The 27,160-nt window shown below is 39.7% G+C and overlaps 1 protein-coding gene across 7 annotated transcripts in view; it reads right to left on the minus strand.

Annotated features, from left to right (window-relative positions):
• Positions 1-27,160, minus strand: part of SRGAP1 (SLIT-ROBO Rho GTPase activating protein 1) — a 258,542-nt gene that overhangs the window by 13,665 nt on the left and 217,717 nt on the right. For all 7 annotated transcript variants that reach the window (XM_046684107.1, XM_046684121.1, XM_046684127.1 and 4 more), the window contains 6 exons: positions 25,725-25,785; positions 25,494-25,571; positions 23,254-23,388; positions 10,760-10,865; positions 8,115-8,339; positions 5,498-5,577 (listed from right to left, as the gene is read on the minus strand). In XM_046684107.1, coding sequence (XP_046540063.1) covers positions 5,498-5,577; positions 8,115-8,339; positions 10,760-10,865; positions 23,254-23,388; positions 25,494-25,571; positions 25,725-25,785 — 685 coding nt within the window. The remainder of the gene's footprint in view (positions 1-5,497; positions 5,578-8,114; positions 8,340-10,759; positions 10,866-23,253; positions 23,389-25,493; positions 25,572-25,724; positions 25,786-27,160) is intronic.

Below are 27,160 nucleotides of genomic sequence, written 5' to 3' on the forward strand. Positions count from 1 at the left end.
AAGAAGTCCTCAGATAGCCAGCTAGACTTCTTTCTCACTTGATAAATTCAAACATTCTCTGGGACATGTAAGGCAAAGGCATAAGAATCAACAAACACAGTGAAAAAGCCTAGGTTTTACCTTATATAAAGGGCCTGGGTGAATTTCAGCTATACATTTAAAATAAAGACAAAGAAAATGCCCCCTCTTTTTGCTAGTGGATAATGTTTAAGGTGAATAATATTTCATATTGCAGAAGCACAACACTATAATGTGCATGTAGTACACGGCTCAGCAGAGTAGCTGTAAAAATAATTTTAAAACAACAGCTTAAGTCCTTTAACAATTTAGCTTTTAGATCATATGTTAACATTCTAGTATTCCTCCCTAAAATTACATTTTCTTCATTAAAGCAATATAAATAGCAGCTTTACTAAGTATCTACAAGTCTGCTTCATAGAGGAGGGAATATAACTTTATAGTCAAAGGGATTGACTTTATAGTTTGTTCTAAACTTGCGGATAAAGAATAAATTCTGGTTGATCTGTGACGACAGATGATAATTTTTTTACCCCAGTTCTCCTTGGGGGACAGAAATAAATATGTCAGTGAAGTAGGGGACACAAATATATCTGTGGAGGAATGAAGACATGACATTTATTAAAAAGAACTTCATGACATGTAATTTGCAAATATCTATGTGAATATACGCCCACGTGTTTAAATTTCATTTTACTAGAGGAAATGGAAAGATACAAGCCCATAACACAGTGTACATCTCTGTACTGGTCAAAAGGAAATGAAGAGAGAACCCTGAATGCTCTTTAATGCCATCCCATCATACACTGTCAATGCTGGTCAAGGGCTGTTTAAGACTATTTAACAGGTATAGGCATATTTTATCATAATTTCATTAATCATGACCTCTATGATTATCTCTTCTTTTTATTTTTGAAACAACTAGCAACAGGATTATCAGACTCTGCTTATTTAATTTAAATGTGGAGAGGCTACGAAAGAACGACCAGATGAACCAGAAGTACATTTTATTGGTAAGCCTACTACATCAACTAGTAATTCTAAGCGATTTCATTACTTTGACTCTTTCTGCTCCCACGAGAGTCACTTGACAGTCAAATGTCAATCAATAAGCTATTTATACACATCTGAGTCTAGTCACGGCAGAGCACATCGATCCCAGGGTGGGAAGAGCATCAGCCCCCTTTCAGAGAGAGTCGCATGGTTTAAGGCCCTGCAGAGACCCTGTGGAATGCAGCTGCTATCAAGAACAAGAATAAGAGTATAACATGATAACTTCGTTTTCCTGCATGGCTATTATAATTTTGTGCAAAGGGAAAGAAAATTCAGTAGAACTGATTTTCTGACTGCCTGGGGCTGTCAAGTCTTATATTTCCATTTCTTGTTGTTTTATATAAAACATTAGTACATCACACTTTCTCTTTGGGACCTTGCTGTCCCTGACACTTTCCTCCTAGATCTGTTACCAACTGCCCTTGCAGATGATGGTTTTGTTCTGTGACAGCTTCTCCTTTGGAAACAAAAGCTATTTTCTCTAGTGATGCCATAACAGAGAAAAGAAAATATAATACCCGGGCAATCAAAAAGACAATCAATGCGCTAGTTCATTCAGTTGCAGGACTTCAGAGGCTGGCTGTGGGCAAGGGTATCTGTCCTTTAGAAGCAATGCTTTTCCTTCCAGCAAAATCAGGTGAACATGATCAAAATGTTATCTAAAACACAGAGCCCTCGGCAAAGCTTCTCTTTTGTAGTCAAGGGGTAAGAACAACTGACAGACGGCATGGTGGTGAGCCTGATGTTTGGGAAGAGAGACGGCTGGAGCTTTGTCTTGGCTTTTCCTGCCACTGGGGAAAGCAAGGAAATACTTAGAGAAGTCAGCAGTGAAGAAGGAATGAACCATATAGAGAAACAAAGAAACTCAAGACAAAGGAACATGGTGGTGGAGGTGGGGCTCTGAGACTTTGAAAAGCAACAACACAGCTCTCGCTTCAAAGAATGTCTTCTTATGTTCTAAAAATGCCAATCCGTCTTATGTTTAAAAGCACAAACTTTCTTTTTTCAGCAGAGGGTGGACACTAGACACCCTAATTACCCTCCTGCTGAAATCAACTGAAAATGGTGGATTAAAAACAAATCTTTGTAACTGCATTAATAAGCTACCGTGACAGTAATGAATGCCAAAGACCAAAAACTCAAAGAAAAGTGGAAACCCAGGCGAGGTAAACAGAACACTAGAAAATGCGAGTCAGAGTTTGCCTTGAGGGCATTTCCCTGCCTGGTTAACTTAAGCTTTCATTTTGCACAAAAGACTAAGTCCAGGGCCTGCCCCGCGTGGAGAATCTAAGCGCCCACAACGGATCACACTCTCAGTGTCACAGTGAACTTCTAGTTCTAGAAATCTTCCTCCCTTCTAGCCCTCCACACTTCTCCATAGATTGTAACCACCCCCTACCTCCTAACCCTTCCAACCCCTGGACTTGAGGAAATAATCTCTCTGAAACCTTGGAACAGATCATCTCTAAGAATCCCAACCACATTCCACTCCTCAGGGAGGTTTGCATTTTCAGTTCACACTACCTTGGTGGCCTGGAAAATCTCAAGCTAAAAATCCAATGTAGTCCCAACCTGATTGTGCCCCAGGTGGAAATAAATGAAAACCCTCTCTGAAGGAACCTACCTTCAACTGAGCCTAAAGGAATTCCACCAAGTTCCAAGAAATAAGTAAAGAAACTACAAAACACACTGGAAAATAAGACTCAATGAGCAGGAGCCAATAAAAATCCAGGAAGACTTCAGATATTAGAATTATCAGACATATAATCCAAAACAATGAAAGGATTAATATTATGAGGAAGAGCAGAAGACTATAAAAAACGACCAAGCAGCACACACGAAAGTGAAGTAAACAGAACTTGTAGAAAAAAAATTAAACATAAAAATTCAACGGATGGGTTTAAAGCCGATTAGTCACAGCTGGAGGGAGAATTAAAGGGTCATGCATACAGCGAAAGAGGTACTAAGAGAAAAGTGACAGCTTTATATGTTCATATTGAAAAAGTGTTGAAAAGGGATGTTAAGCATTAAACTTAAGAAGTTAGAAAAAGAAAAAATGATCTCTACGGAGAAAAGCATAAAAGTTTATTGGGAGACATTGAGTAACTAGAAATATGTTTGTGAATTGGAAGACTGAATATTATAAAATATCAATCCTCTCCACATTAATACAGGTAGAATCAGAGCAACTGCATTCGAAACCCCAACAGGTTTTCAGGTTTTTTTTCGTTTGTTTTAAGAACTTAAAAACTGAGTCTAAAATTTAAGTGAAATTGCAAAGGGCCAGGAACTGTTAAGAGGAACAAAGTCAGGAGTCTTAATTTGCCAAATATTAACATTTATTAAAAGGTAACAAAATTAAGATGGTGATGTAGGAACAGACAAGGAGACCAATGGAAGAGAACAGAGCCCAGAAACAGACACATGAGTAGACACACTCGATTTATAACACAGGTGTGGAGCAGCGGAGAAAGCACAATCAAGGCTAGGACAGTTGGGGCAATGGTGTATCCATACGGAGAAAAAAGGAACGGACCCCTACCTCACACCATATCTCCAAATAAATTCCTGCTAGAATAAAGACCTATGTGTGAAAAACAAAACCTTAAAGGACTTAAGAGAGAACAAGGGAGAATCATCTTCATTCCCTGAGGGCACAGCGGATTTCTTAAAGGAGACACAAAGTAAAATAATCATGAAGGAAAAGATTAGTAAATTCAATTACTTAAAAATTAAGATCCTCGGGGGCTGGCCCCATGGCCGAGTGGTTAGGTTCACACACTCTGCTTCAGCGGCCCATGGTTTCACCGGTTCGGATCCTGGGTGCAGACATGGCGCCACTCATCAGGCCATGTTGAGGCAGCGTCCCACATGCCACAACTAGAAGGACCCACAACTAAAAAAATATACAACTATGTACCGGGGAGCTTTGGGGAGATAAAAGAAAAATAAAATCTTAAAAAAAAAATTAAGATCCTCTGTTTAGCAAAAGACACAATAAGCACATGAAAGAGAAGCTACAGAGCAGGAAAAGATGTTTACAAAATGTCTACCCAATAAAAGACCTGATCCAGACCCACAAAGAATTCTCGTAAATAAGAAAAACACCAAAGTCAAACCAAACCAAACTAAACCAAACAAAAAAAGTCCAGAGAATCTAGCAGTAAAATGGGCAGAAGACCTGTTAGGAATTTCACAAAATAAGAAACCTAAACATAGAAAAATGAGTATATCTGTATTAACCTGTATCAAATATCTGTAATACCTGTATTACAAATGAGTACAGCTGTATCAATGTTTTTTATTTTCTGTATTCTGACATCTGGGGTCTTGATGACCCCAGAGGGACTGCCCCTCCTGGGGTTAGCCAAGTCCTAGAGATGGCAAACAACTTGCCTGCTTTTCAAATACAAACCAGTCAATGCAGGGCCCGCACTATCAGGCTCTCACACTATGGGCCGCTATCCATCTGCCCTGATCACGGGGCCAGGTGCCAGATAACTAGAGATGGCCCCTGTGCCCCTGAGCCTGCTGAAAGAAGTCAAACTAGCCCATCCTAGACCTGCTTACCCAGCCTCTCCTGGTCCTCCCTGCAGAACCCACAATACGGGCTCCTGCCCAGTTACCCCCTCTCCCTCTGCTCCTGACCGACCCTGGTGCTTCCCAGGGTGGCCCCCCCCAGGTGTGGCATGTCCCTTTCTCTTCGGAATCGTGACTAACAAAGTATCTTTTCGATGGCAATCATATCCTGATCTGTCGGCCTTACTTTACCCCAAATTTTCTATTAATACACTGTATTTTAAAAGACTATCTTCATCAGTCATCAGAGAAATGTAAATTAAAATCACAATGACATACCGTTACACGCGGACTATATTAGTGGAGATTATGACATTTGGTTAAAAGAAGTGTGGATGAACACACACAACTCGAGGCTGATACACTGCTGATGGGAGTGTCTGTCAGTACAACTATTTTCAAAAACTGCTAGTTTCGAGTAAAGCTGAAGACATGCTACCTCTCAGGTGTGTATATCTTAGAGAAACTCCTGGACATTTGCAGTAGATACATGTTCAAAATATTCATAGCAGCACTGTTTTTAATGGCAAAAACCAGAAAATGCCTCACATATTCATCAATAATGAAACAGACGAGACAAAAATGAAACAACAAGCCATTTAAAAAATACAAACATATAGCGGTTACCCCTGAGGGGGCAAGGAAGGCGATGGGATCAGGGAATTGCAAAGGTAACTGTTTTTTTCTTGAAGTTGGTGGTGAATTGGATGTTCATTGTAACTTTATGCTTCATAATTTATACATCTCTCATAAATATTCTTTTGTATTACTGAATTTTTAACACAAGCAATTCTAAAATAAAGGCTATAAAGACTGGTTTTACAACAGCATGGGCATAAGGGCATACCGTCCTCACTGGTGTGGGGCTCTGTACCAGCGTCCTGATCCACCTCCTCCAACGTACCGTGCTCACTGTATGGGCTGTCGCTGTGGAGTGGAAACAGAAATGCATATGAAGCCAAAGTGGAAAGAATTTAAAACATGGACAATTGCTACTGTAAGAAAAAATAGGAGATTTTGGAACGGCAAAGGAGTACTGGATAGCCTTTCAATGGATCACTGGAGCCTCCGAGGCTAATCGGTCCCGTGTATGTGCCTTCCTCTTTGACTAGGCTATTGTACAGCTCTGTAAAGAGAAGTTAACTTGTAGAAAACCGATAGCATCACAAATAATTCTTATCCAAAGAAATGAAAATGTGTTGAATTCTAGTGGAATATGCCCTATGGTACCCCAGGTTTTACAAACTCATTTCAACATTCCTTATTGCATGTAAATTGATTGTTCTTTGACTTCTGCTTTGAATTTGTTCTAGTATCTTTCCTTTCTTTTCTCTTTTTAAAAGATAGGGTCTCTTTGTTTGTTTGTTTTTGGTGAGGAAGATTGGCCCTGAGATAACATCTGTTACCACTCTTCCTCTTTTTTGTTCCTCCCCAAAGCCCCCGTACATAGTTGTATATCCCTGTTGTAAGCCTGTCTAGTTCTTCTTTGTCAGATGCTGCCACAGCATGGCTTAATGAGCAGTCTGTAGGTCTGTGCCCAGGATCTGAAGCAGCAAACCCCAGGCTGCTGAAGTGGAGCATGTGAACTTTACCACCACACAATTGGGTTGGCTCCTCCGTCTTTTCTTGACACATGTTCATTTTATAATTGTATGAGAGTTATAATTTTATCCTTTTTAAAAACCTATCCTTTAACACTACTACCACCTCTCCTCAAATGTACACTGATAATGGAATTAGGGTCACAAATACCAACCTGATATTACCGTAAAAGCCCATTTCTATTTGGTGTTGGGGGGACAAGGAAACTGCTGTCATATTGACTTTCTGTTTAAAATGAGCAATACCCATCGAGAGCACTGTGTATGGGAGGAGGACATAATCAAGCACATGTAATTGGTTGCAAGACTTTTTTTTATGGGGCTTTCACCCTGTTTGTAAAAAGCAGTGACCAAAGAAAGTCCTAGAATACAGTGCATCAAATAATACTGATCAGACATCCACACACTTGCTGTCTGATAACACGAAACAGCAGAGCTTGCTGATATAGCCTTGAAGATCTGGAAATACTAAACGTGCTTTGACACGCACCGGCCTTGAAACAAATATGACCATGGAAATAAAATCCCGTATCTCAACAGGGCTGAGTTTTACTCATCTTTCCAGAGCCACACTCACTCAACACATTGCGCATAGTAAGTGCTCAAGTAAATATTTTTGAATTGCATTTCATGTGTAAAATTGCTGGATGTACTACAGAACTGGAATGTACCAGGTTTTGTTGTTAATTTAGAAAGCAGAAATTCTGGAAATAGTCTAGTTTCCGTATTTTTATGGCATATCATCATACTGTGGTTTAAGACCGTACTGTGGTTTAAGTAAAACATAAGTATACTTTTAGTTGTTGAAGATATTTCAGCTACTTATTCCACTTTTACTTAATCCCCAGTAAGGAAACGGGAAAGTGTTCTGAGGAGAGTCCAGAACAAAGGACTTAGACAAGTTTATTTCCAGCTGCTCCTGGATGGGAGCTGCGCAGGGCAGTTTCCGAGGTCGGTTGCAAAGGCAGCTGCTGAGTGGGGAGACTCAGGTGGGCTTTGGAATCAGACAGACCTGGGCTGCTTCCAGTTACGGCGGTCATTGGACAGGCCCCTCAACCTCTTGACTTACGTGCTAGAGTGGTCACGAGGAATACAGAGATCATACGCACTGAGTAGCTGGTACTCGTAGGGGCTCAAGGTGTCGAAGCTACTTCTATTTATCTGATTTCTCAGAAGCTGGAACTCATATATCAAATAGTGAACAGGAACATTTTAGGGTTCCCTACCTTTGGGATAAATCAATTGACTACACTGCCTCCATTTTTGTAGTTCATTGGGAGGTAACTATACCGCCATATTAAAAAATTTTTATCCCAATAATATATTAATATAATAAATTTGCTCAAAATGACCTTTACTGCTATAATTGGTTAGAACAATATTTACTGGTAAGAACAAACATGAAAAAACGTAAGAATGAAAACACATTTGTTTGACAGGGGACCTTTAAAATGAAAATTTTGAAATACTTTATATAGAACCAAAACTATCTGTTTCAGAATGAAAATGAAGTTCACCAATTCAATCAGTTATCTTTTCTTAATGTAACAGTAAAAACTAATACAGCTCTATGTAACATCAAAACCTTTACTCTCTACAAAAGCCATGATAGGGTGGATATATCTAAAAAGAAGCAATCTTGGAGAAAAGGGAGGGATGAATATGAGTTTCCAGAATAAGAAGCCAGTGCTGTGAAGGGTCTTAGTGTTCTAACTTACCTCAAGTGTTCCTGCTGCGTCTTCCTTTTTCTTTTTTATTTGGAAGCCGTGGTGCCTTATGGTCAATTCTTTTTCCTAATGAAGCTGATTATCTATATTTCCATAATTTTTCCAGAGGGAAAAGAAATAAAACTTTTGGACTTACCAGTAGTCATCTCCAGCCATACATTTCTCATAAACAGGGCCATCCAGCTCTTTAGCATCTGGGAAAATAGTCTCATGGTGGATGATAATGGTTTTGACAATTTCATTCACGTGAGCCTGGCAAGACACTTGATCCTGTATTTCAGGGACGGGCATCAATGTTGGGCCAAAGCAAATGGCCAGATTATAAGGGTCCATCATGTTCTCATCACTGTACTGTGAAAGACTATGAAAGGAAGCAAGAAAGGAGTTATAAAAGATCAAGGGGAGAAAAGAAAATCAGTGTTTAATAAGCCAGCTCATATTCTGAAAATAGGGATCTAAACGTTTATTTGGTTTTTATTATTAGAATAAAATGATATTCCACCCTACTTTAAGTTGGCTCAGCAAACTCTAAAGAAAGTAAAGTGACTCAGAACCTTTCAACTAGGTAGAAACTAACAGGGGAATGTAAGTCCTACTTACTTAGTTAAGTGGCATTTTTCAAGGCCACAAGGGAGATTAAGAGAATCTCTACTACAATGGAGACCAGGATCCAGTAAATGAGCTGCATTTGGAAACATTATGGTCAGGCTCTAAATGCTGCTCAAGTAAACTGGGAAGGGCAGTAGCGATCTCTATAAAGCCTTACGGATGTTTTTAAAATTCTCCTCCCACTATTCAAAATCATCTCAGATTCCAGTTTTCTCCTCTAAATCATGAGGAAAGCCTAGAGGAAAACAAAACACCTTTCTTTGTAACCATTGGAAGAAAGCACATGATTCCAGGCTTTATAACTTGTTTTGGGTAAGACTACCAACACCAGGTGACAACCAGGATCACAAAAGACATTACAAGTGCAAGAGAAGGGAAAAAGATCCTTGATTCTCTCATTCCATTTAAAGCTGGCAAACATTTGGGGGAGGTTTCTGTAATCTAGTGCTAATTTCTAAATTCAATCCAATGGATATTTGTGAGCTATTTTCCACAGGTGACTCAAAATAAGCCAGCTCTTGATTGCTATGCCTCTAGCACACAGGCAAGGTGCTGTTCCAGGGGGAATCTAGAGACGTTATCTTCCAGGGTCTAAAATGTCAATCTTGAAAGGAAATGTAAAATCCAGGTGAGCAGATGACAAATGGAAGGAGAAAAAAAGAGACTCAACTACCTATGTGACATGGTGACAGACACAAAGAAACTGAGATACCATGTGACATGATACTTTACCCTTTTTTAGAAATAAGATAGTCTAGGAAGTAGAAAACACAAAAGCATAATTTCCACAGCTGACATATGTCTTTCCCTTCTGCCACTTCTCAAACATACAATCTTAACAAAACGTTCACAGTAACAGCCAACGAGCATGTTATAGATCATCTTGAAAATGGATGCAGGAAGGAGAAGGGAGATTCAGAATAGGAACGGTCTAATTTTCAAAGGACACATTAAGCTCAATGGGGAGAGTCACCGTTAATCTTTCTGGGTCTTTAATTTAGTGCCGGCTTGAAGAGCAAAAACATGATACAAAAATCTTATTTCCACATTTCGATTTTACAATTAAAAAAGAACAGGCTATTTGTCACCTGGGTGACTAAGCTTAAGGGTAAAAAATTTACAGCATCTATTTAACCTGAACATAGTTTATACCCATCCCTCTAGACACTACTTATGTCCAGTGGTGACTTCTGTAGGAATCGGTTACTGTCATTTGTGGATGTTTTATTGGATGTTCCATTCCGTATGATTCCCTGCCAGCACTTCCCTATTGTATGATACTTGGTTTGGGGGGTCAATCTGAGCGGGTATGATTTCAGGAATAGTCAGCAGCATTGTACTAAGTCCCCATGGCTTTTGAGAACCAAAAACCTCCAGTGAGATAGAGAAGAGAAAATATCCTCATTTTAGGAAGGGGGAATCCATGCGAGAAGAAGGCATTTCCTCAAGCTTACCTCCCCCCAACCCCTGGCCCGGATTTCCTTATTTCTAATTCCTTAACTGAAATGTTGAAAAGCAAGAGAACTCTTAGAGAGGACTTGGGGAGGATGCTCTTAGAATGCAGCCCATGCATCAGGAAGTAACACAACTGAAAATCAAGTTGCCTAAATTAAAAGACTAAAGTTTGAAAATAATGCAGTGATTTTTACTGTGTAGCGGTGATTTCTGTTACATTGTTTTAGAAATATCTGAAAACTTAGAAACATCTTCTTCTTGACAAAGTCTTATACTGAATTTACAGGAATTCTTTTTCAGATTTGTGTGTAAGTCTCATCTGCAATTCCCATCTTTCCCCAGCTACAACATCAAACCTCACAGAAATTTTCTGGAGTGAGCAGGTGAAGTGGTTTACATTATTTTGACAAAAACATTTATGACATTAGCCTGGGACTGAAGTTGGAAAAACACATTTCCCCGAAAAGTGTTCTTTTTAGTAATATTTGTATAGTTTTGCATTTATGGGCACAGTTTCTGCGTCTTTCATCGATCTTTTGATAACCTTGATCTGCTGAGGAAGAAAGTACCTTCAGTATATATTCAATCATCTTCTCTTCGACCTGCTGATAGATGGAACCCAATGTACATTTTACAGAATCCAAGAACCAAGACAGAACTCAGAGTGTTGCAAATGCAATTAAGATGGGTACTTTGGCAGAGCGTTAGGGTACTTACTGATTCAGGAAGGCAAAGAGGTACCTCATCACTATAAGGACCGACCTGGGCAAGGTCAGGAGGAGTTTGCGGATGTGAAGCGCCCTCTCATAGAGATTATCTGTTCCTACAGACAGAAGAAGACATGGTCAGCATCCTTTCACTTGCCACATTTAAAGCAGAACATTGTAGTACCAAAGTTCCTATCTGCACATAAGCAACAGCTTGCCCTTGAGTGAGATGCAATTGTATCCAATATAGCAAATAAGTGATCAGCTTGGGTATTCCACCATTTCTGAAGGCATCTCCTCTGACTCATCACTGGTTTCTGATTTCCACGGTCTTGGTGTTAAGCAACTTAGAGTCTTCTAGATTTAAAAGTTATTGGAAGCAACCTAGGTGCCCATCAAGGGATGAATGGATAAAGATGTGGTTCATATACACAATGGAAGACTACTCAGCCATAAGAAATGATGAAATCTGGCCATTTGGATGGACAACATGGATGGACCTTGAGGGTATTATACAAAGTGAAATAAATCAGAGGGAGAAAGTCAAATACCATATGATCTCACTCATAAGTAGAAGATAAAAACAACGACAAACACTTAGCAGCAGAGATTGGATTGGTGGTTACCATAGGGGAAGGGGGGGAGGGCAAAAGGGGTGATGAGGCTCACATGTGAGGGGATGGACTATAATTAGTTTTTGGGTGGTGAACATGATATAATCTATACAGAATTTGAAATATATTACGATGTACATCTGAAAGTTATATACTGTTATAATCCAATGTTACTGCAATAAAATAAAAAAAATAAAAGTAATTTTTCACTTGCTGCTATTTCTAATTTTACATCTGATATGATTTCAACTCCTTTTTGCTGCGTGATAACTAAAGTAGCTTTTGGGGACATTCTCTCTCCTCCACCCCATTATTCATTAATCCATCATATATTTGTCTAATTATTACGATTCAAGCAATGTGCCAGGTGTTCAATCTCTCCTTCCTTAAAACTATCATAGTATTTTATTTGTATGACTTTTTACCTTGTATCATATTACTTCATCGATTTTTCAAACAAACATTTTAGGCGAGCCTACTAGGTTTGAAGCACTGAGTTAGGCATTGGGAATACATTAGTGATATGATTCCTGGTCTCACAGAATTTACACCCTGGTGTTGACAGTTATTTATTTCCTTATCCTGTCTTCCCTGTGGGATGGTGAACTCTCTGAAGGAGGGGTACCTCGGACTTCCTAGTATTATTTTATCTCTTTACAAGGAGTACAAATTGTCCAAAGCTTTTCAATACTAAAGGGCCTGTGAACAGCAGCAAAAAGGTTACTGCTAATAATCTATCTGCATAATGGTCCATATTTTAAAACAAATTTCCACATTTGTTATCTAATTTAATGCAGATAACAAACCTGGGCATAGGCAGGGCATGTGCTGCCATCCCCATTTAATGGATTAGGAAAATGGGAATTGGGTAAGTGGCTCACCCAAGGTCAGCTGGCTAGAGGGGTGGAGCCTGGACTAGAACCTGTTTTCTGTTTCATAAATCTAGTTGTTTTTCTTGGATTTCGAAGCATCTTTACAAAGTACAACTTTGAAGACATCCACTAAGTATACATTTGAGAAAAATATTTCAAAGAATATTTCAAAAATATTTTTGAAGCTTGCTATAATCTCATATTACTACACTTGTTCTTAATTGCTCTTGAGATATTCATATATCCTACTCGAAAATCTCAAGCCTTAGTTTCTGACACGATAGCCAATTGATTCTCCTCCCACTTTTCAGGTTTTCTGACCTTCTCCCACCCAAAAACGTGGTTATCCTTCAAGGATCTCCACTGGTTCTCTGCATTGGTAAACTCGCCCCATCTCAAGGTTAAGACCATCACTTCTGTGAAGATGGAATCTTTGCTTCATTTTTCTCCCTTGTGTGGGACATAGATATCTCACTGCTTATTTCCTAATTGGTCTTTATGATTTCTAACTTGGACGATCATAACATTGTCCTAACTCAGTTTGCCATTTCAAGTCCACTTAGACCAGTGGTTCTCAACACTGACGTGGAACCACTTGGGGAGATTTTTAAAAGGCTGATGCCTGAGATTCTTTCATGCAGACGAGGTTGAGAATCACTGCCTTAATCATGCCATGCTCACGTCTCTGGAATCGCGAGCTGACCCCAGCTGCTTTCCACTTATTATCAAACCACCAGGTTACCTAAGCATTTTATTTCTTTTCTTTGCATGGCTGAAAAGGTGATAAAAATGTATTAGCAATATTCTCACTTAACCACTAATGAGTTTGCAAAAGAAATAATTTATCAAGATTTCTGGGGAAAATCACTTCCATTCCCGTCTTTGAGTATACCACACATAGCTGGAACTACAGCTAGTCACCTTTTAGGAAATGGAATTTCAGAAACGCAAACCAGAATGCAAGTAAAATATTATCATCCGATTAACATTTCTGTAACACTTTTAATTTCTTATCATAAACCTATAATTAATAATATTGTGATTTTAGCAATATTGAAATAGACATTTATATTTTGCCTTTTAATTTGTAAAATATTTGAATATGGAAAACAATATAGCACTTTGAACAAGGCAGGTCAGGGCCACATTTATTGAGTCTAAGTACTTTGTTCAATATACTTTCCAGACATTAATCTTGATTTTTTTTCTGAAAAGAGGGAGTAAGAGGCTCTAAAAATGTTATTAAACAGGTGCATAAATTTACTCAGGCCACTAGAACTCAATAACTAAGTTATCAACATTTCCATCTAATTCAGTCCCAGTGTCCCCGTAGGATGAAAACACGTCCCAGAGTAATGTGTTCGTCTTCTGCGATGGCTTCACAGGAGAACCCACATTGTACAGAGAGGGAAGACGAAACACCTACAGATGAAGTAATGCACAAGTCATTGACAATTTAATGGGGGAATTTTACATCTATAAATGCTATATATTTAGGCATAGTTGGATTATTGTTTCACATTTGAAGTTAACTGGTTACAAGCTTATTACCTGAAATAACTAATTTTTTAAAAAAGCATGACCAGTGTTGCTACTTTATGTTAAAGATAAAAAGATGATTTAGCATACCTGTATCTAGAAAGTCTAGCTCAACAAACAAAGAAAATCTCTCAAAGGTGAAATTATACATATTATGACCCATTCTTACATTCTTAAAGAATAAATATTGAGATCTACTAGCATTTATTCCCTTGGTCATTAAAAAATTGTGTGTGCATAAATGATTTTACATTTATGCCTCAAACCAGCCACAAAGTTTAATATATTTACGTCAGTAATAAACTGTAAAGGTGAATCGGCCTATTTATGGTTCCCTGATTTGCAATACCCTCTCCTAGTTTCCAGCCACATATAGAGCCATACTTATATAAGGTTAAGGTCAACTATCAGGGAGAGGGTTTTAGCAGCTTGAAGCTAGTTGTGTGGCCCTAGAGTTAAAGAAAAAAAGGAAAGGAAAGAATGCAAAAGGAACCACTCTAATGTATTATTGATCTTTAATGTTTGTCAAACCCCATAGGAGGCAAGTCATTTTCAGGCTAGAAGAGGACACAGGCATTACTTCCAAGAGGCTTAACCCTAATTCAAGATACTCTTGTTTCTATCTCTCAGTTTGAAACTTAGTTTCCCTACCTCTTAAAGGCAGTTTCAAAATTTTATTTAAAAAGAATTAGGGGAACAGATATTTACATACTAATTTCATAGGAGCATTACTCATAATAGCCAAGAGGTGGAAATAACCCAAATGTTCATTGATGGACGAATGGATAAAAAAAATGTGGTATATACACACAATGAAATATTATTCAGCCTTAAAAAAGGAATGGAATTCTGATACATGCTACCACACAGGTGAACCTTGAAGATATTATGCTAAGTGAAATAAGCCAGACACAAAAAGACAAATATTATGTGATCTCACTTATCTAAGATATCTAGAACAGTCAAATTGATGGAGACAGAAAGTAGAATGGCGGTTGTCAGGGGCTGGTAGGGGAGAGGAATGGGTAGCTATTGCTTAATGGATACAGAGTTTCAGTTTGGGAAGATGAAAAAGATCTGCAGATGGATGGTGGGGACAGATACACAACAATGCGAATATATTTAATGCCCCTGAAGTGTACACTTAAAAATGGTTAAAATGGTAAATTTTATGTTAAGTATATTTTACCACAACATAAAAAAAAGAAGAATGAAGGAGATGTGTTTTTTTGTTGTTGTTTGTTTGTTTTTGAGGAAGATTAGGCCTGAGCTAACTGCTGCTGATCCTCCTCTTTTTGCTGAAGACTGGCCCTGAGCTAACATCCATGCCCATCTTCCTCTACTTTATATGTGGGATGCCTACCACAGCATGGCTGTCCAAGTGGTGTCATGTCTGCACCCCGGATCTGAACCGGCGAACCTCGGGCCGGCCGCTGAAGCAGAACGTGTGAACTTAAACGCTGCGCCACTGGGCCGGCCCCGAGGGAGACGTGTTTTGAGATGCAAATAAAAGATTTCAGGAGAGAAAAGCAATGGGAATATGAAAAAGTGACACCAAAAAGACTAGATAAAATTCTGTGAGGCAGGCATACATTCTCTGCAACAACGGGAAACGGAACTCCAAGCCCAAGAGAACTGCTGGCATTCCTGAAGTACCCAGCATCTTTGTCCATCTCGAAGGCCTCCGACCAGCATGGCTGTGCCCGGGACTCAGAGATCACCTGGCTGCTTGCTCAACAGGCTCACAGCATGCATCCTACTGGAAAATGACTCATTCCTTCTCCTAAGTCCACTTAGCGGGTCAAAATTTATGGTTGCTATGGACACTCTGATTAACGTGCATCCCCAGCTGGCTCTGACTGTGGCAAATCATGGTCTTTCACAATTTTATGCTGCAAGAAAAGATGGATCTCTTCTTCCCCTTAGAAAAGTTGTCAGTGAGGAGAATCAGTATTTCATCTGGATGTCTCTGAAGCTGGGCTTTGTTGCCACAATTCAGGACCTCGTGTAATTAGGTAAAAGTGGCATTCATCCAATCTTGGTCACATGCTCAAGCTCCCTAGGCTAATTTATGTTCTTTTCCTAGCACTGCAAGGTTCCCATGTCAGCATCCCAGCTTCACAGCATGGGGGTTTGACAGCACCATGTAAATGCGTGTGAAAAATTCACTCCAATGCACAATTTGCTTCAGAAAACGGCAGAAAGTTCAAATGGCAATTACTCTGAAAATACCAGTTCTTCTGTGGCACTATTTGCAAAAGTATTTGTTTGTCAGAGAACAAATAATAAATCACAAGATGTAAATCTATTCTCAAGGATGAAGACAGGGATGGAAATTAATGGCCACATTTAGGAACGGTTTATCTAAGAGCAGGCACGCCAGTCTTCCTGAGCTCTCCAGCCCAGCGAGCAAGTATTCAAGGTGAACTGACCAGTCCCAGGGCATTTTTAGGGTCATTGTCAGATCCCAACAGTGTCAAGGTATCAGTCAATTGTACATGTGTAAGAGTGTATGTGTGCAAATGACAGGCAAAGAGGAAAAGAGAGAGATGTTCTGGCATTATGTGGGTGGATCCTAGCCTAGTCTCAAGATGAGTTACCAGCTGCTCTTCCAAGAGAGAAATGAAATGCTTGCAAAACTCTCTAATTAACCATTAATAGATTGACTTCTGTGAATTAAACCTCTGTGTCCTTTCCTAGTTAAATAGCAACACTGTAGAAATAAATACATAAATAATGTTTCTCTTTCTGCTGAATTATCATATTAAGCTTAGTAAAGAAACAGAGTCTCAGCCTACGAAGCTTTACTTCTTCAGTTCAGATACCAATCCGATTAAATATTTTTAAGGATACAAGGAATCCCTAAGAAAGTTATTATAAGGCATCAAACAGAAATTTAGAGCTCAGAGAGAAAACTATCATATATACAATAAAGCTGAAAGAATTTTTAGCAACAAAAGCATACATTGGAGCACCAGAAAAAGAATTCAAAAGCTTTTTTTCATGAAACAATTAGAAATGGGCAAACAGATTTATGTACTAAGAGGCTCAACAAAGTATTTTGCATAATTACAAAATCACTACAAACCACCTACATTTCTAAAACTAGGGGATTTATTAAATAAAGCCATTATATGGCCATTAAAATCTGTATTTTGAAAAATATTTACTGACATGGAAAATCATTAATAACATCAGTAAATTTAAAAAGTGGCTTATAAAGAGGAAATATGATCTGATACAACTTTTTTTTTTTTTAAAGATTTTTTATTCTTTTCCTTTTTCTCCCCAAAGCCCCCTGGTACACAGCCGCACATTCTTCGTTGTGGGTGCCTCCACTTGCGGCATGCGGGACGCTGCCTCAGCGTGGCTCGATGAGCAGTGCCATGTCCGCGCCCAGGACCCAAACCAACGAAACACTGGGCCGCCTGCAGCGGAGCACGCGAACTCAACCACTCGGCCACTGGGCCAGCCCCTACAACTTTTGATGACAGATTTATTAAGATATAATTCATATATAGCTCATATTTAAAGTGTAAAATTCAATGGTCTTTAGTGCATTCACAGTTGATCAACCATTATGCCAATCAATGCAGAACATTTTCATCACCTCAAAAAGCAATCTCACATTGAGTAGCAGTCACTTGGTACAGTACAATTTTTATTAAAAGTATGTGGTTGTGGTACGTCCATACAATGGAATATTATTTGGCAGTAAAGCGCTGATATGTGGTACAACATGGATGAATCTTGAAAACATGATGCTAAGTGAACGAAACCAGTCACAAAGAACCACATACTGTATAACTGTATTTTTATAAAATGGCCAGAATAGGTAAATTATTACAGAGCTAGAAAGTAGATTAATGGTTGCCCAGTCCTGGGGGATGAGTGGTGGTTATAAGTGTTAATTGATATTTCTTCTCAGAGTCATGAAAATGTTCTGAAATTGACTGTGGTGACAGTTGCATAATCCTGTGAATTTACTAAAAACGACTGAATTGTACACCTTAATAGATGAATTGTATGGTATGAGAATTAGGTCTTAATAAGCTGCTTTTAAAAGTACATAGGTATACGTATAGAAAACATTAGGAAAAATACTAAAAGGGTTAACTTTATCTCTGTATAGAGGAATTATAGCTGATTCTAGTTTATTTTATAATTTGTCTACAGTGACCATATGTTAACTGCACAATAAACAATTATTTTTAAAAAGTTACTGATTGGCTATTTGATGATTTTAAGCAATTACTGTTTTTTTTTTTTTGAGGAAGACTGGCTATGAGCTAACATCCATGCCCATCTTCCTCTACTTTATATGTGGGATTCCTACCACAGCATGGCTTGATGAGCAGAGTGTAGGTCCGTGCCAGGGATCCGAACTGGTGAACCCCGGGCCACTGAAGTAGAGTGTGCAAACTTAACCGCTATGCCACTGGGCCGTACCCTACTGTTTTTTTTTTAAGGTATGATAATGGTATTGTGGCCATGTTGTACAAAAAAAGAGAAAAGAATCTTCATCCCTAGAGACACCTACATACAGATGAAGCGATGATCTCAGAGGGATGATGGGAGGGGAAAAAGTGGGACAATTTTGTCCAAGAAATGAAAATTGTTAAAGCTAGGTGATTATACTGATGTTCAGTCTATTTTTCTGTAACCTTTTGTAGATGTTTGAAATTCTTATAATAAAAAAGTAAAAAATAAGGTCGGTTATGAACAGAATAGACAGTGCAGTTCCACTTTGGCTTTAAAAAAGTTGCATGCGCACATGAATACAAAAAGAGCAGACGGGAACGCATCCAAGTGTGTACACGCCCTTGATTCTCTTTGGGTTGTGGCACTAAGTGTGATGGTATTTTCCTCTATGTGCTTTTGTGTATTTTTAAAGTGTTCTGCAATGACTACGTGTTGGTTTTGTGATAGGTAGAAAAAAATCCCCCCACCCCCCGCAAAAGTTTCCATTGACCAAGCAGTTCCCCTCAATACTAACACAACGCAAAACGTGTAAGCCTGTCCTGGGGCTCACGGCCCTGAGGCAGCTGGGAAAGACCATGAATTGCCTGGGCAGCTCTCCTAGGGCAGTCCCTTGGACTTCTGCCCGAGGGCATCTCAGAACCCTGGCACATGGACATTCTAGAAGCTGCCCAGACTGTGTGGGCTTAATCTGGAGCATTCACAAAACCATTCATAAAGTGGATGGTCTGAAAAAAACAAAAACAACTCTGGGGTGAGAAACTGAGATCCGACCAAGTTTGCCACTTCAAATTTAGATGGCATTTGTGTTCACCAGGTCTTCATCCGGACAAGTAATTTTTAAAAAGAAATTGGCAGTGAACTGGAAAATGAACAGTGCACATTAAAAAAAAGAGAGACTTCTGAGACCAATTCCCTTTACTACATAGATTTGTAAGCTTCCAAAGAGCGTGGCATTTAGGGGCATAAAAATGGCACAATAATAACTCACCATAAAAAAAAACTTTCCCCAAACAATCCAAAAGTAGGCAAGCAAAAAGTAGGAGGTGCTCCAGAGACTTATGTAAACTCTTAGAAAAGATGAAAAGGGAAGATTTTTAAATAAAAAATATCTATCACGTGAAATTACTCAACAGGGAAAATCAAATCCAGCTTTGGCGATGCTAGAAGATGACATGGATAAACACAATCCATCTCCAGGAGACTCTCTCTCTCCCTCCCAATTTCTAAATCTTTGTGCTTCTATCACATACTAACTTAGATTGCATTTATTTGTAAGTACCTTATCTCCGCTACTAGATTTTAAGCTTCCTGAATGCAAAAATCAAGTCCTTGAATCCCCACAAGTTTGTAACATCAATGAGAAGAAATAATGATGAATGACATATTACATATAATGACATATCTATCATTCTCAAAGAATTATTGAAAATCCAAGAAAAACACAGCTACGTCACGGTGACACTGGCAAGAGAAAATGCCTGCCTAGAGATAAATCAGCAATAGCCAGGAACGCCCTCTTTTTAAGAGATTAGATGTTAGGCGTAAAGGGGTTTAGATAGTGTCATTATGTGTTCTTGAAAAACATTCTATTCTGCAAAACTGTGCACTAAAAATAACTGGACTTACAGGGAATAGTGCTCAATACCTATGAAACTTTGCAACTAGAGCAGTAACAAAAACATTAACAAGGGGCTGTCTCTGGAGCCGAGTGGTTAAGTTCACACGTTCCGCTTTGGCAGCCCAGGGTTTCACGGGTTTGGATCCTGGGTGCAGACCTACCACCGCTCATCAGGCCATGCTGAGGTGGTGTCCCAAAGAGCAGAGCCAGAAGGACCTACAACTAGAATATACAGCTATGTACTGGGGGGCTTTGGGGAGAAGGAAAAAAAAAAGTTGGCAACAGATGTTATCTCAGGTGCCGATCTTTAAAAAAAACCAAAAACCAACAAACCATTAACAATACTACTTAAACTCCTAACACAGTTAAACCTCTCCTGCTATGTGTACCCAACATCCTCAGCAGCCTGAGAGCCTGGGCTCCTGCTGCTTTGAGATGTAGGTCGTGGAGGGTATTCATTTCCAATAGAGACTATTTTCATAAAAATTAACCCAAGGATTATTAATCCATCGTTTTTCACTAATCCAGCGTTTTAATACAGAGGGAATGTCTCTGCAGTTTCTTCACTGGCACTCGTGGCATTTCATGAAAGGTACTGTTTATGTGAAAGAAAGATATTTCTGCAGATTTTCCACTTATATTATGCTAAGCCTGATTCTTAATGGTGAGAAATCCAGTCTTTGATTGTTACAAAATACTAATGTGCTGGGAAAAATCATGCTGGAACCAACACAACTTCTGGGTTATATTAACATCATTTCTGAATGCATGTGAGGTAATTATGTCAAAGAAATACATTTAGCAGAACAAACAGACTGGTAAGTGGCTAACCCAGGTACCGGCATACGTGACCTGAGTTTATAGAAGGAGTACTTGCAATAGTGGAAATGATGACAGCTAGCAACAGTTATTGAGGCTTACTAGGTAGCAGGCACGATGCTAAACACTTTATATGGATTATCTTATTTATGCTTCACTCTGACTCTATGAAGTAGATAAAGAAACAGATACTGAATAAGATTAAGTATTAATTTCTGCCCAAGCTTACCAAGCTGTTAAGTGGTGAAGCCGGGACTTGAACCCAGATCTTTCGGACTCTATGGCTTCAGCTTTTAATAACCACAATGAAGTAATATTTCTACCCAATGAAAGTGTGATTTTACAATAGTAACTGCAATGTAGCTCCACGCTCTTTATCCAACTGGTTCATGTAGAGAGAAACGTTGACATGGTGGATGCACCTAGAAGACCACTGAGCATTGGAGAGTGCTTGTTATTTTTCCAGATTTAAGCGTTCTGGCTAGGATGTGAGGGAAATCTTTGGACATGACTAGGGGAGAATTCCAGAAGGGTGACACCTCTTTTTCAGTTCTTTCCAGCTGGGTCAGAGGCCGGCTGTGAGGATTCAGGCTATGCAAGGGCCTTGGAATGGACACAAGGCGCACATCTACATTCTGCACAAGACATCAGACTGCACGGGGTTGGGGTGGAGGGAATTATGACCCGGGGAATCATACCCAACGGGAGCCAGGACTTCTGGCATGGATGCCAACAAAAGAGTTCTGGAGGAATTCTGACTCTTTAGTTCATTTAAGTTCTATTTAGCAACTATGAATTATGCACTCACTATGTGCCTGGAATTAGCTATGCGAAGTGTTGGGGCTACAAAACGGACTAATCCATCCAGACCTCACAGGCCTGTGGAGCGAACTGCAGGCATTTCAGTGAACATACTCTTTGTCAGGCGCTCTTCTTGGCTCTTTACATGAATTAACTCATTTAATTCCCGTAACCCTAAGATATATGGTCTAATATTCTTCCTATTTTACAGGTGATGAAACTGAGGTGCAGAGAGGTTAGGAAACTTGCCTAAGGCCACACAGCTGGTGAGCAATTCGGACCCAGGCTGTTTTTGAGTGCAGAGCCTACATTCTTAACCTCTTCCCTGAATCTCTCTCTAGTTGAGGGAGACAGAGGAGTTAAAGAGTTGTAATGTGAGGGGATAAGAAAAATCATAGACATATGTACACAGGGGAACATGCGTAGAGGAGAGAGTGACAAATTCTGCTTGGCGTGGTGGGGCGATGGTGCTCTGGGAGGAGGGCCAGTCCAGCGAAGCCTTCATCGAAGACGTTGACAGCTATCAGGGACAGCAGATGGAGCAGCACGGACAAAGACACGGGGGCGGGAAATGGCCCGGCACGCTTGCAGTTTGCTGTTGTTGACACAGAAAGTAAACAGGGCAGCGGTGGCAGGAGATGAGTGCACGGTGGTAGAAAGAGGCCAGACAGAGAAGAATTCAATTCTATGAACTGGCCGTACCATGGAGTTTGTTTTTAGGTGGGAAATACTGAAACAGGTTTTAAATGGGGGCTGGGGGGGGGGGTGATATAACCCGATCTGCTCTTTCCAGTCTCGCTGCAGTGTGAAAGATGGAATGATGTGGGGGGTGGGGTGGGCAGAGAGGGCAAACCTAGAAGGAAGGGCTCCACTGAGGCCACTGTAACCACAGCCCCAGCGAGAAGCCAAGGCACGGCCACGGAAACGGGGAAGGAGGGCTGAGCAGAGGGATTCTCCGGAGGTCAGCAGGACTTGATCAGGTCGGGGTTGGGGAGGCAGGGGGCATGTTTCTTCATTAGAGTAAAGCCTGATCCTCTGAAAGCCCTCGCTGTGGGACTCAGGTCAGCTCGGGACCCTTGCCCGCGAACTTGGAGGGGCACTGCATTTTTAGACATGTGGAACTCGACTGTGCTTAATACCTAATTCCCCGTATCATTATTGTCACCTTCCTTCCTGTGTTGTCAGAAGCTCCCCCTGGAGAAAACAGCAATGCTCGACTCTGCTGATGATTATCAGTTTCATAACATGTCACCCATGGCCGCAGCGCAACCGTGCGTCTTAGCTTGGGAGGCCCACTGATGGGTAATTTCCCCTGGTGCTCCTGTACGGTAATAATGATCATTTATCTCATTTTACCTTATTTCTTGAAGTAACATTCAAAGATGGATAAATCACCCCATTCCTAAGACTGCTGGAGAAAACCAAGAACCAAAGGCCACCAAGAAGATACATTTCCGTGCTTACAACTCCCTCCTCTCCCTTACCCGGCCGGCACCTGCTTTCTGCTTTACTCCAGCCACCAAGTGGGCAGCTCTGGAGCTCTGCGGAGCCTGAGGATGCTCAGGCGCAGAGCCCACTCAGCTAAGGGCGAGGCCACAGCTGGGAGGATGACTCATGCTGCAGCCAGAAAGAAAACAAATGGTTGCAGAAATTTGGTGGCAATGGGGTAACGGTGGGGTGAGGAGATGTGCTTTTTCCAGGAAATTGGTTAGTGAAACACTTCTGGTGGGAAAGGACTAAAAAAAAAAGGTCCACTTACTGATACAAGAAATCAGATCATTAAATCTTTCCTTAGGAAAGAGGGGGTTTTCCAGCCCACGGAAATAGAGCTTCAGAACGCCAGCAACTGAGTTAATATCATGGTTATTCTGGTCGTCAGCCAAAGGATTTTCACCTGAAAAAAAAATTCGTTATAAGCATAGTGCTTCTCTTTTTCTCCTCTGAACAAAAATACGTTTCTATACTCACACACACACATTTCTATATATACACATATCTTTTAATTACACTTTATGTACAATTATATGGTACTAAAATGAAAATAATTGGTTTAGATATCCCACCCCATGATTAAAGTAAAAATAGTTGGCTAAAATAAAGCTTTTTTTATCGTATGCTAGCAAATAATCCCTTACAAGTTACCCAAATCTTAAAATAAAATATTGTGGGATTTATAATTTTACCTAACTTTCTTTTTTAAAGCTAAAATCTGTAATCTTAGTTTGACATGAATTCAAAGACGACATTGTGTGTTTCTTATCCTACTGGGGAAAAAACCCACAACATAAGTCTGTCTGACTATGCTATATGGATCAGCAAAATTTATCAGAAATATTATAGGATTTACCTAACTGTGAATATCTATAATTAAGGAAATAAGTGTTTCCCAAAACGGCAGGGTTCTGTTCACAGCACATTTGAAAGCTGCTTTCAGCAACGGGAAATTTTGAAATCAGACAGAGAAATTTGAAAATGTACCCTTAGGAATTTGTATAAAAAGTGGAAATTTTAAAAATATATCATAAATACGAAATTATATCCTTTATGGTAAGCAGTTTTAAAATACTAGGTAACTGGCCTGGCTATACCACCTCCCTAAGAATTAAATTGAGATAAAATCCTTAAGAAGTGCAACATAATATGCAGCCTTAAGTCAAACTCCATTTCTTATTGACAGGTCTGCTTTTTCTTTCTCTTCTAAAGTTCATAAAAATTGTACATTGCATTTTAACTTATTTTTTTTTGCCTGTTGGGGCAGTTTAGTTTCATGGACCTGTGGTTCCTTTTTCTCTGCTCCTAGGGCAGGAAATCATTGAACATGAATTGACCAAAATGTTTTTTTTTGGCCCACTGTGAGAAAGCCTCACCCAAAAAGATCACTAACACATAACAAATACCAGGGGAATTTCCAGGGAAAATAATAAAGCCTTTGCCTGTGGCGGCTGGCACAGGAACCTGACGTTTTACTACACTTTCAACTCATCCTGAATATGGTCAGAGTCTTGGAAGACTTTGCTGCTGCGAGGGGAGGCTGCGCTGCTCTCCACTTCGTATCAGTCAGAGAATCTGGAACAGGAAAAACCATCTGGCTCCATTTACCTCTTCAACTCAGGTTTCAAACTTTCAAGGGCTCTGTGCCAAGTCTGGGCCAGGGGAAACGGGATGGAGGGAGAGCGAAGGTGGCCTTGTCTCCACGCCGTGATGGCCCTCCCTCCGCTCTCTCGGCTTGACTTCCAAGCACAGGAGGAATGGGCAGATGTATCCAGAAGCAGACACAACACAAAGCATTACAAGTGGAGAGCATTAATAACTCGAGCCGTCACTACAGAGCTAGGCCTTCTCATGGATTATACCTATCTCACAGCGATCCTGGAATTTTGCAGATGAGGACCGAGGCCAAAAGAAGAGACGAGTAACTTGACCCGAATCACACGATTAGTAAATGAAAGAGTCTCAGTTGATTCCAGGTCTGCCTGCACTGAAGTGTACGGGTTTGCGAATCATAATGTGCTAATTAACAGTTTAGGAGGACTCATCTGACAGCCAATTGTGAACAAGAGTAAGACACTGACTAAGGCCACAGGGAAGGAGCCTGGGGATGGACAGAAGAGGAAGGAAAGAGGGAGTGGACACGAGGCTGGGAGGCGTTGCCTCAAACACCTGCTGTCTAGGCCCAGAGCTGTTCCTGCCACTCTTCTAGAACCATGCGATGCACCACCTTTGACACATGTGCTGAAGATTATAAATGCCAATCCTAAACCAGGACACAGAGCTCATACGCTTTTCTATACTTGATAAGGTGTTGGCTTTATGATTTTGGCTTCAATTCTCAGCTATTCTAAATAGCTTAATTCTGAATTCTTAATTCAACATTCAAAATGAAGTAAATACAAAGAGAAGAAAGGTTTTGAAGATACACAGAATGAGTATGCCACTTCACTCCACTGAAAATGATGACTTTTTAACATGGTTTGCTTATAGGGATGGACACGCACTTACCTCTCTCAAATGAATTTTTAATGTCATTGACTTCCACCTGGGAACCAGACACTCTGAAAATCCCCTGATGCTGAAGACCTAAAGAGGATAGAGGAAAAGAGGATGAAACGTCCCATTGCATCCTCCAGTTCCCCTTCTCCCAATAATTAAATGTTAAATGGGAAGACACATTTACTGAAATACTCTTAGTGATTGTTTTTTAAAAGGAGATTTCCGTAGTTTATGGCTTACCATAGAGATTGATGAACCGAATACAGCTTTCCACAATGAGGGGGATAATCTGGCCTGAGTCCTGGGTAAAGAGATGGAAACCAGTTAACCGCAAAGGAGATCACACGTAATCATCACACATAATAATAAAGCTCGCAGTTTAACCCTAATTAAAGAATGATTTTTACTCTTTTGGATAATGACTTCCAAATACACTTCCTTTAAAATACACCACAAGGGCCAAAAATAAAATTATATTTAACCAAAGGTATATTTCAGTTCTGGAGCAAACCAAATTAAATACATTTAAGGCAATCCTGTTTCAACTCACTCTGCTGTGCTTAGATGTCAAAGCGAATTCACCTCTTTTACTTATATTTAGGCTCACATACCAACATGAATACATGAATCACTCATTTTTTTAAAGGTTACTTTTACAAGTAATTAATCCAATGGATCCAAAAAGAACTCTGCGTATTCGAACCGTGTCATCTTAGGACTGACCGGCTGTACTAATCACTAAACACAACCTTCCAGCCACTGCAGGATCCTCTGTGACCTCTCTGATCTAGATGACCACAGTTCTAAACAGGCTGACACCTTTCCAGATGCATGATATGAGAACTGCTTTACAGACGCCTTTAATGTGTCATGTATGCATTTAGTTTGCATCAGAACTTACTCATCCTTATAGATTTCTCATTGTTATTTTTTCATGTTTTAAGGGTTAAGAAAAAAAACTGTACAAATGCATATCCCATAAGATCCCTTTTTTTAAGAAGGAACGTGTTTTGGCCTTCTTTCCCCACATCTTGTAGTATAGTCAGTGCACTCTGCTGAACAAATGTGAATTCTGGAAATGTTTTAAAACACGTGTAGGATGACAAATGAGACGAAGGAGCTGCTGAGGTCACAGTTAAATATGCATCAACGCCATGCACTCCACGTAGTTAAAGACGGTTACTGACTATGGAGTTATTTTTCATGGGCTTTTAAGACTCTGCTCTTTCAGGAATTAGATCTTCAAAGGAAACATGAAGGTTCAAAATGATTAGCTGACAGCGGGTCCTAATTCACGAGGAACTTTATTTTGAAACACAAGAATTTGGTTGTCTTAACATATTGGAACAGTTCAGAATCCACTAACTTTCAATTAAGCAACTGGGGAAGGACCAGCAATAATGCACCTCAGCAATTTAAACTCTCCACTACTCCTAGAACAGGCAAGCTACTTCTGGACGAATAGTTTTATTTTAGGTTTTACAACAATCTAATCAGTGTATATACCAGTTAATGGTTCAATTACTTCTGGAGGTTGTACTAAGTTTCTCTAATTAGTGAATTTGTTTTAGGAGCATAAGCTTTATTAATTTCTTAAAGAAAATCCTTGAGAATAAAAACTCTTTTCAGTGTGGACTAGCTGGCTTAAGAATAGCAATGTCATTACATCAAAATTC

The sequence above is a fragment of the Equus quagga genome, chromosome 1, assembly GCF_021613505.1.
Source record: "Equus quagga isolate Etosha38 chromosome 1, UCLA_HA_Equagga_1.0, whole genome shotgun sequence".
NCBI lineage: Eukaryota > Metazoa > Chordata > Mammalia > Perissodactyla > Equidae > Equus > Equus quagga.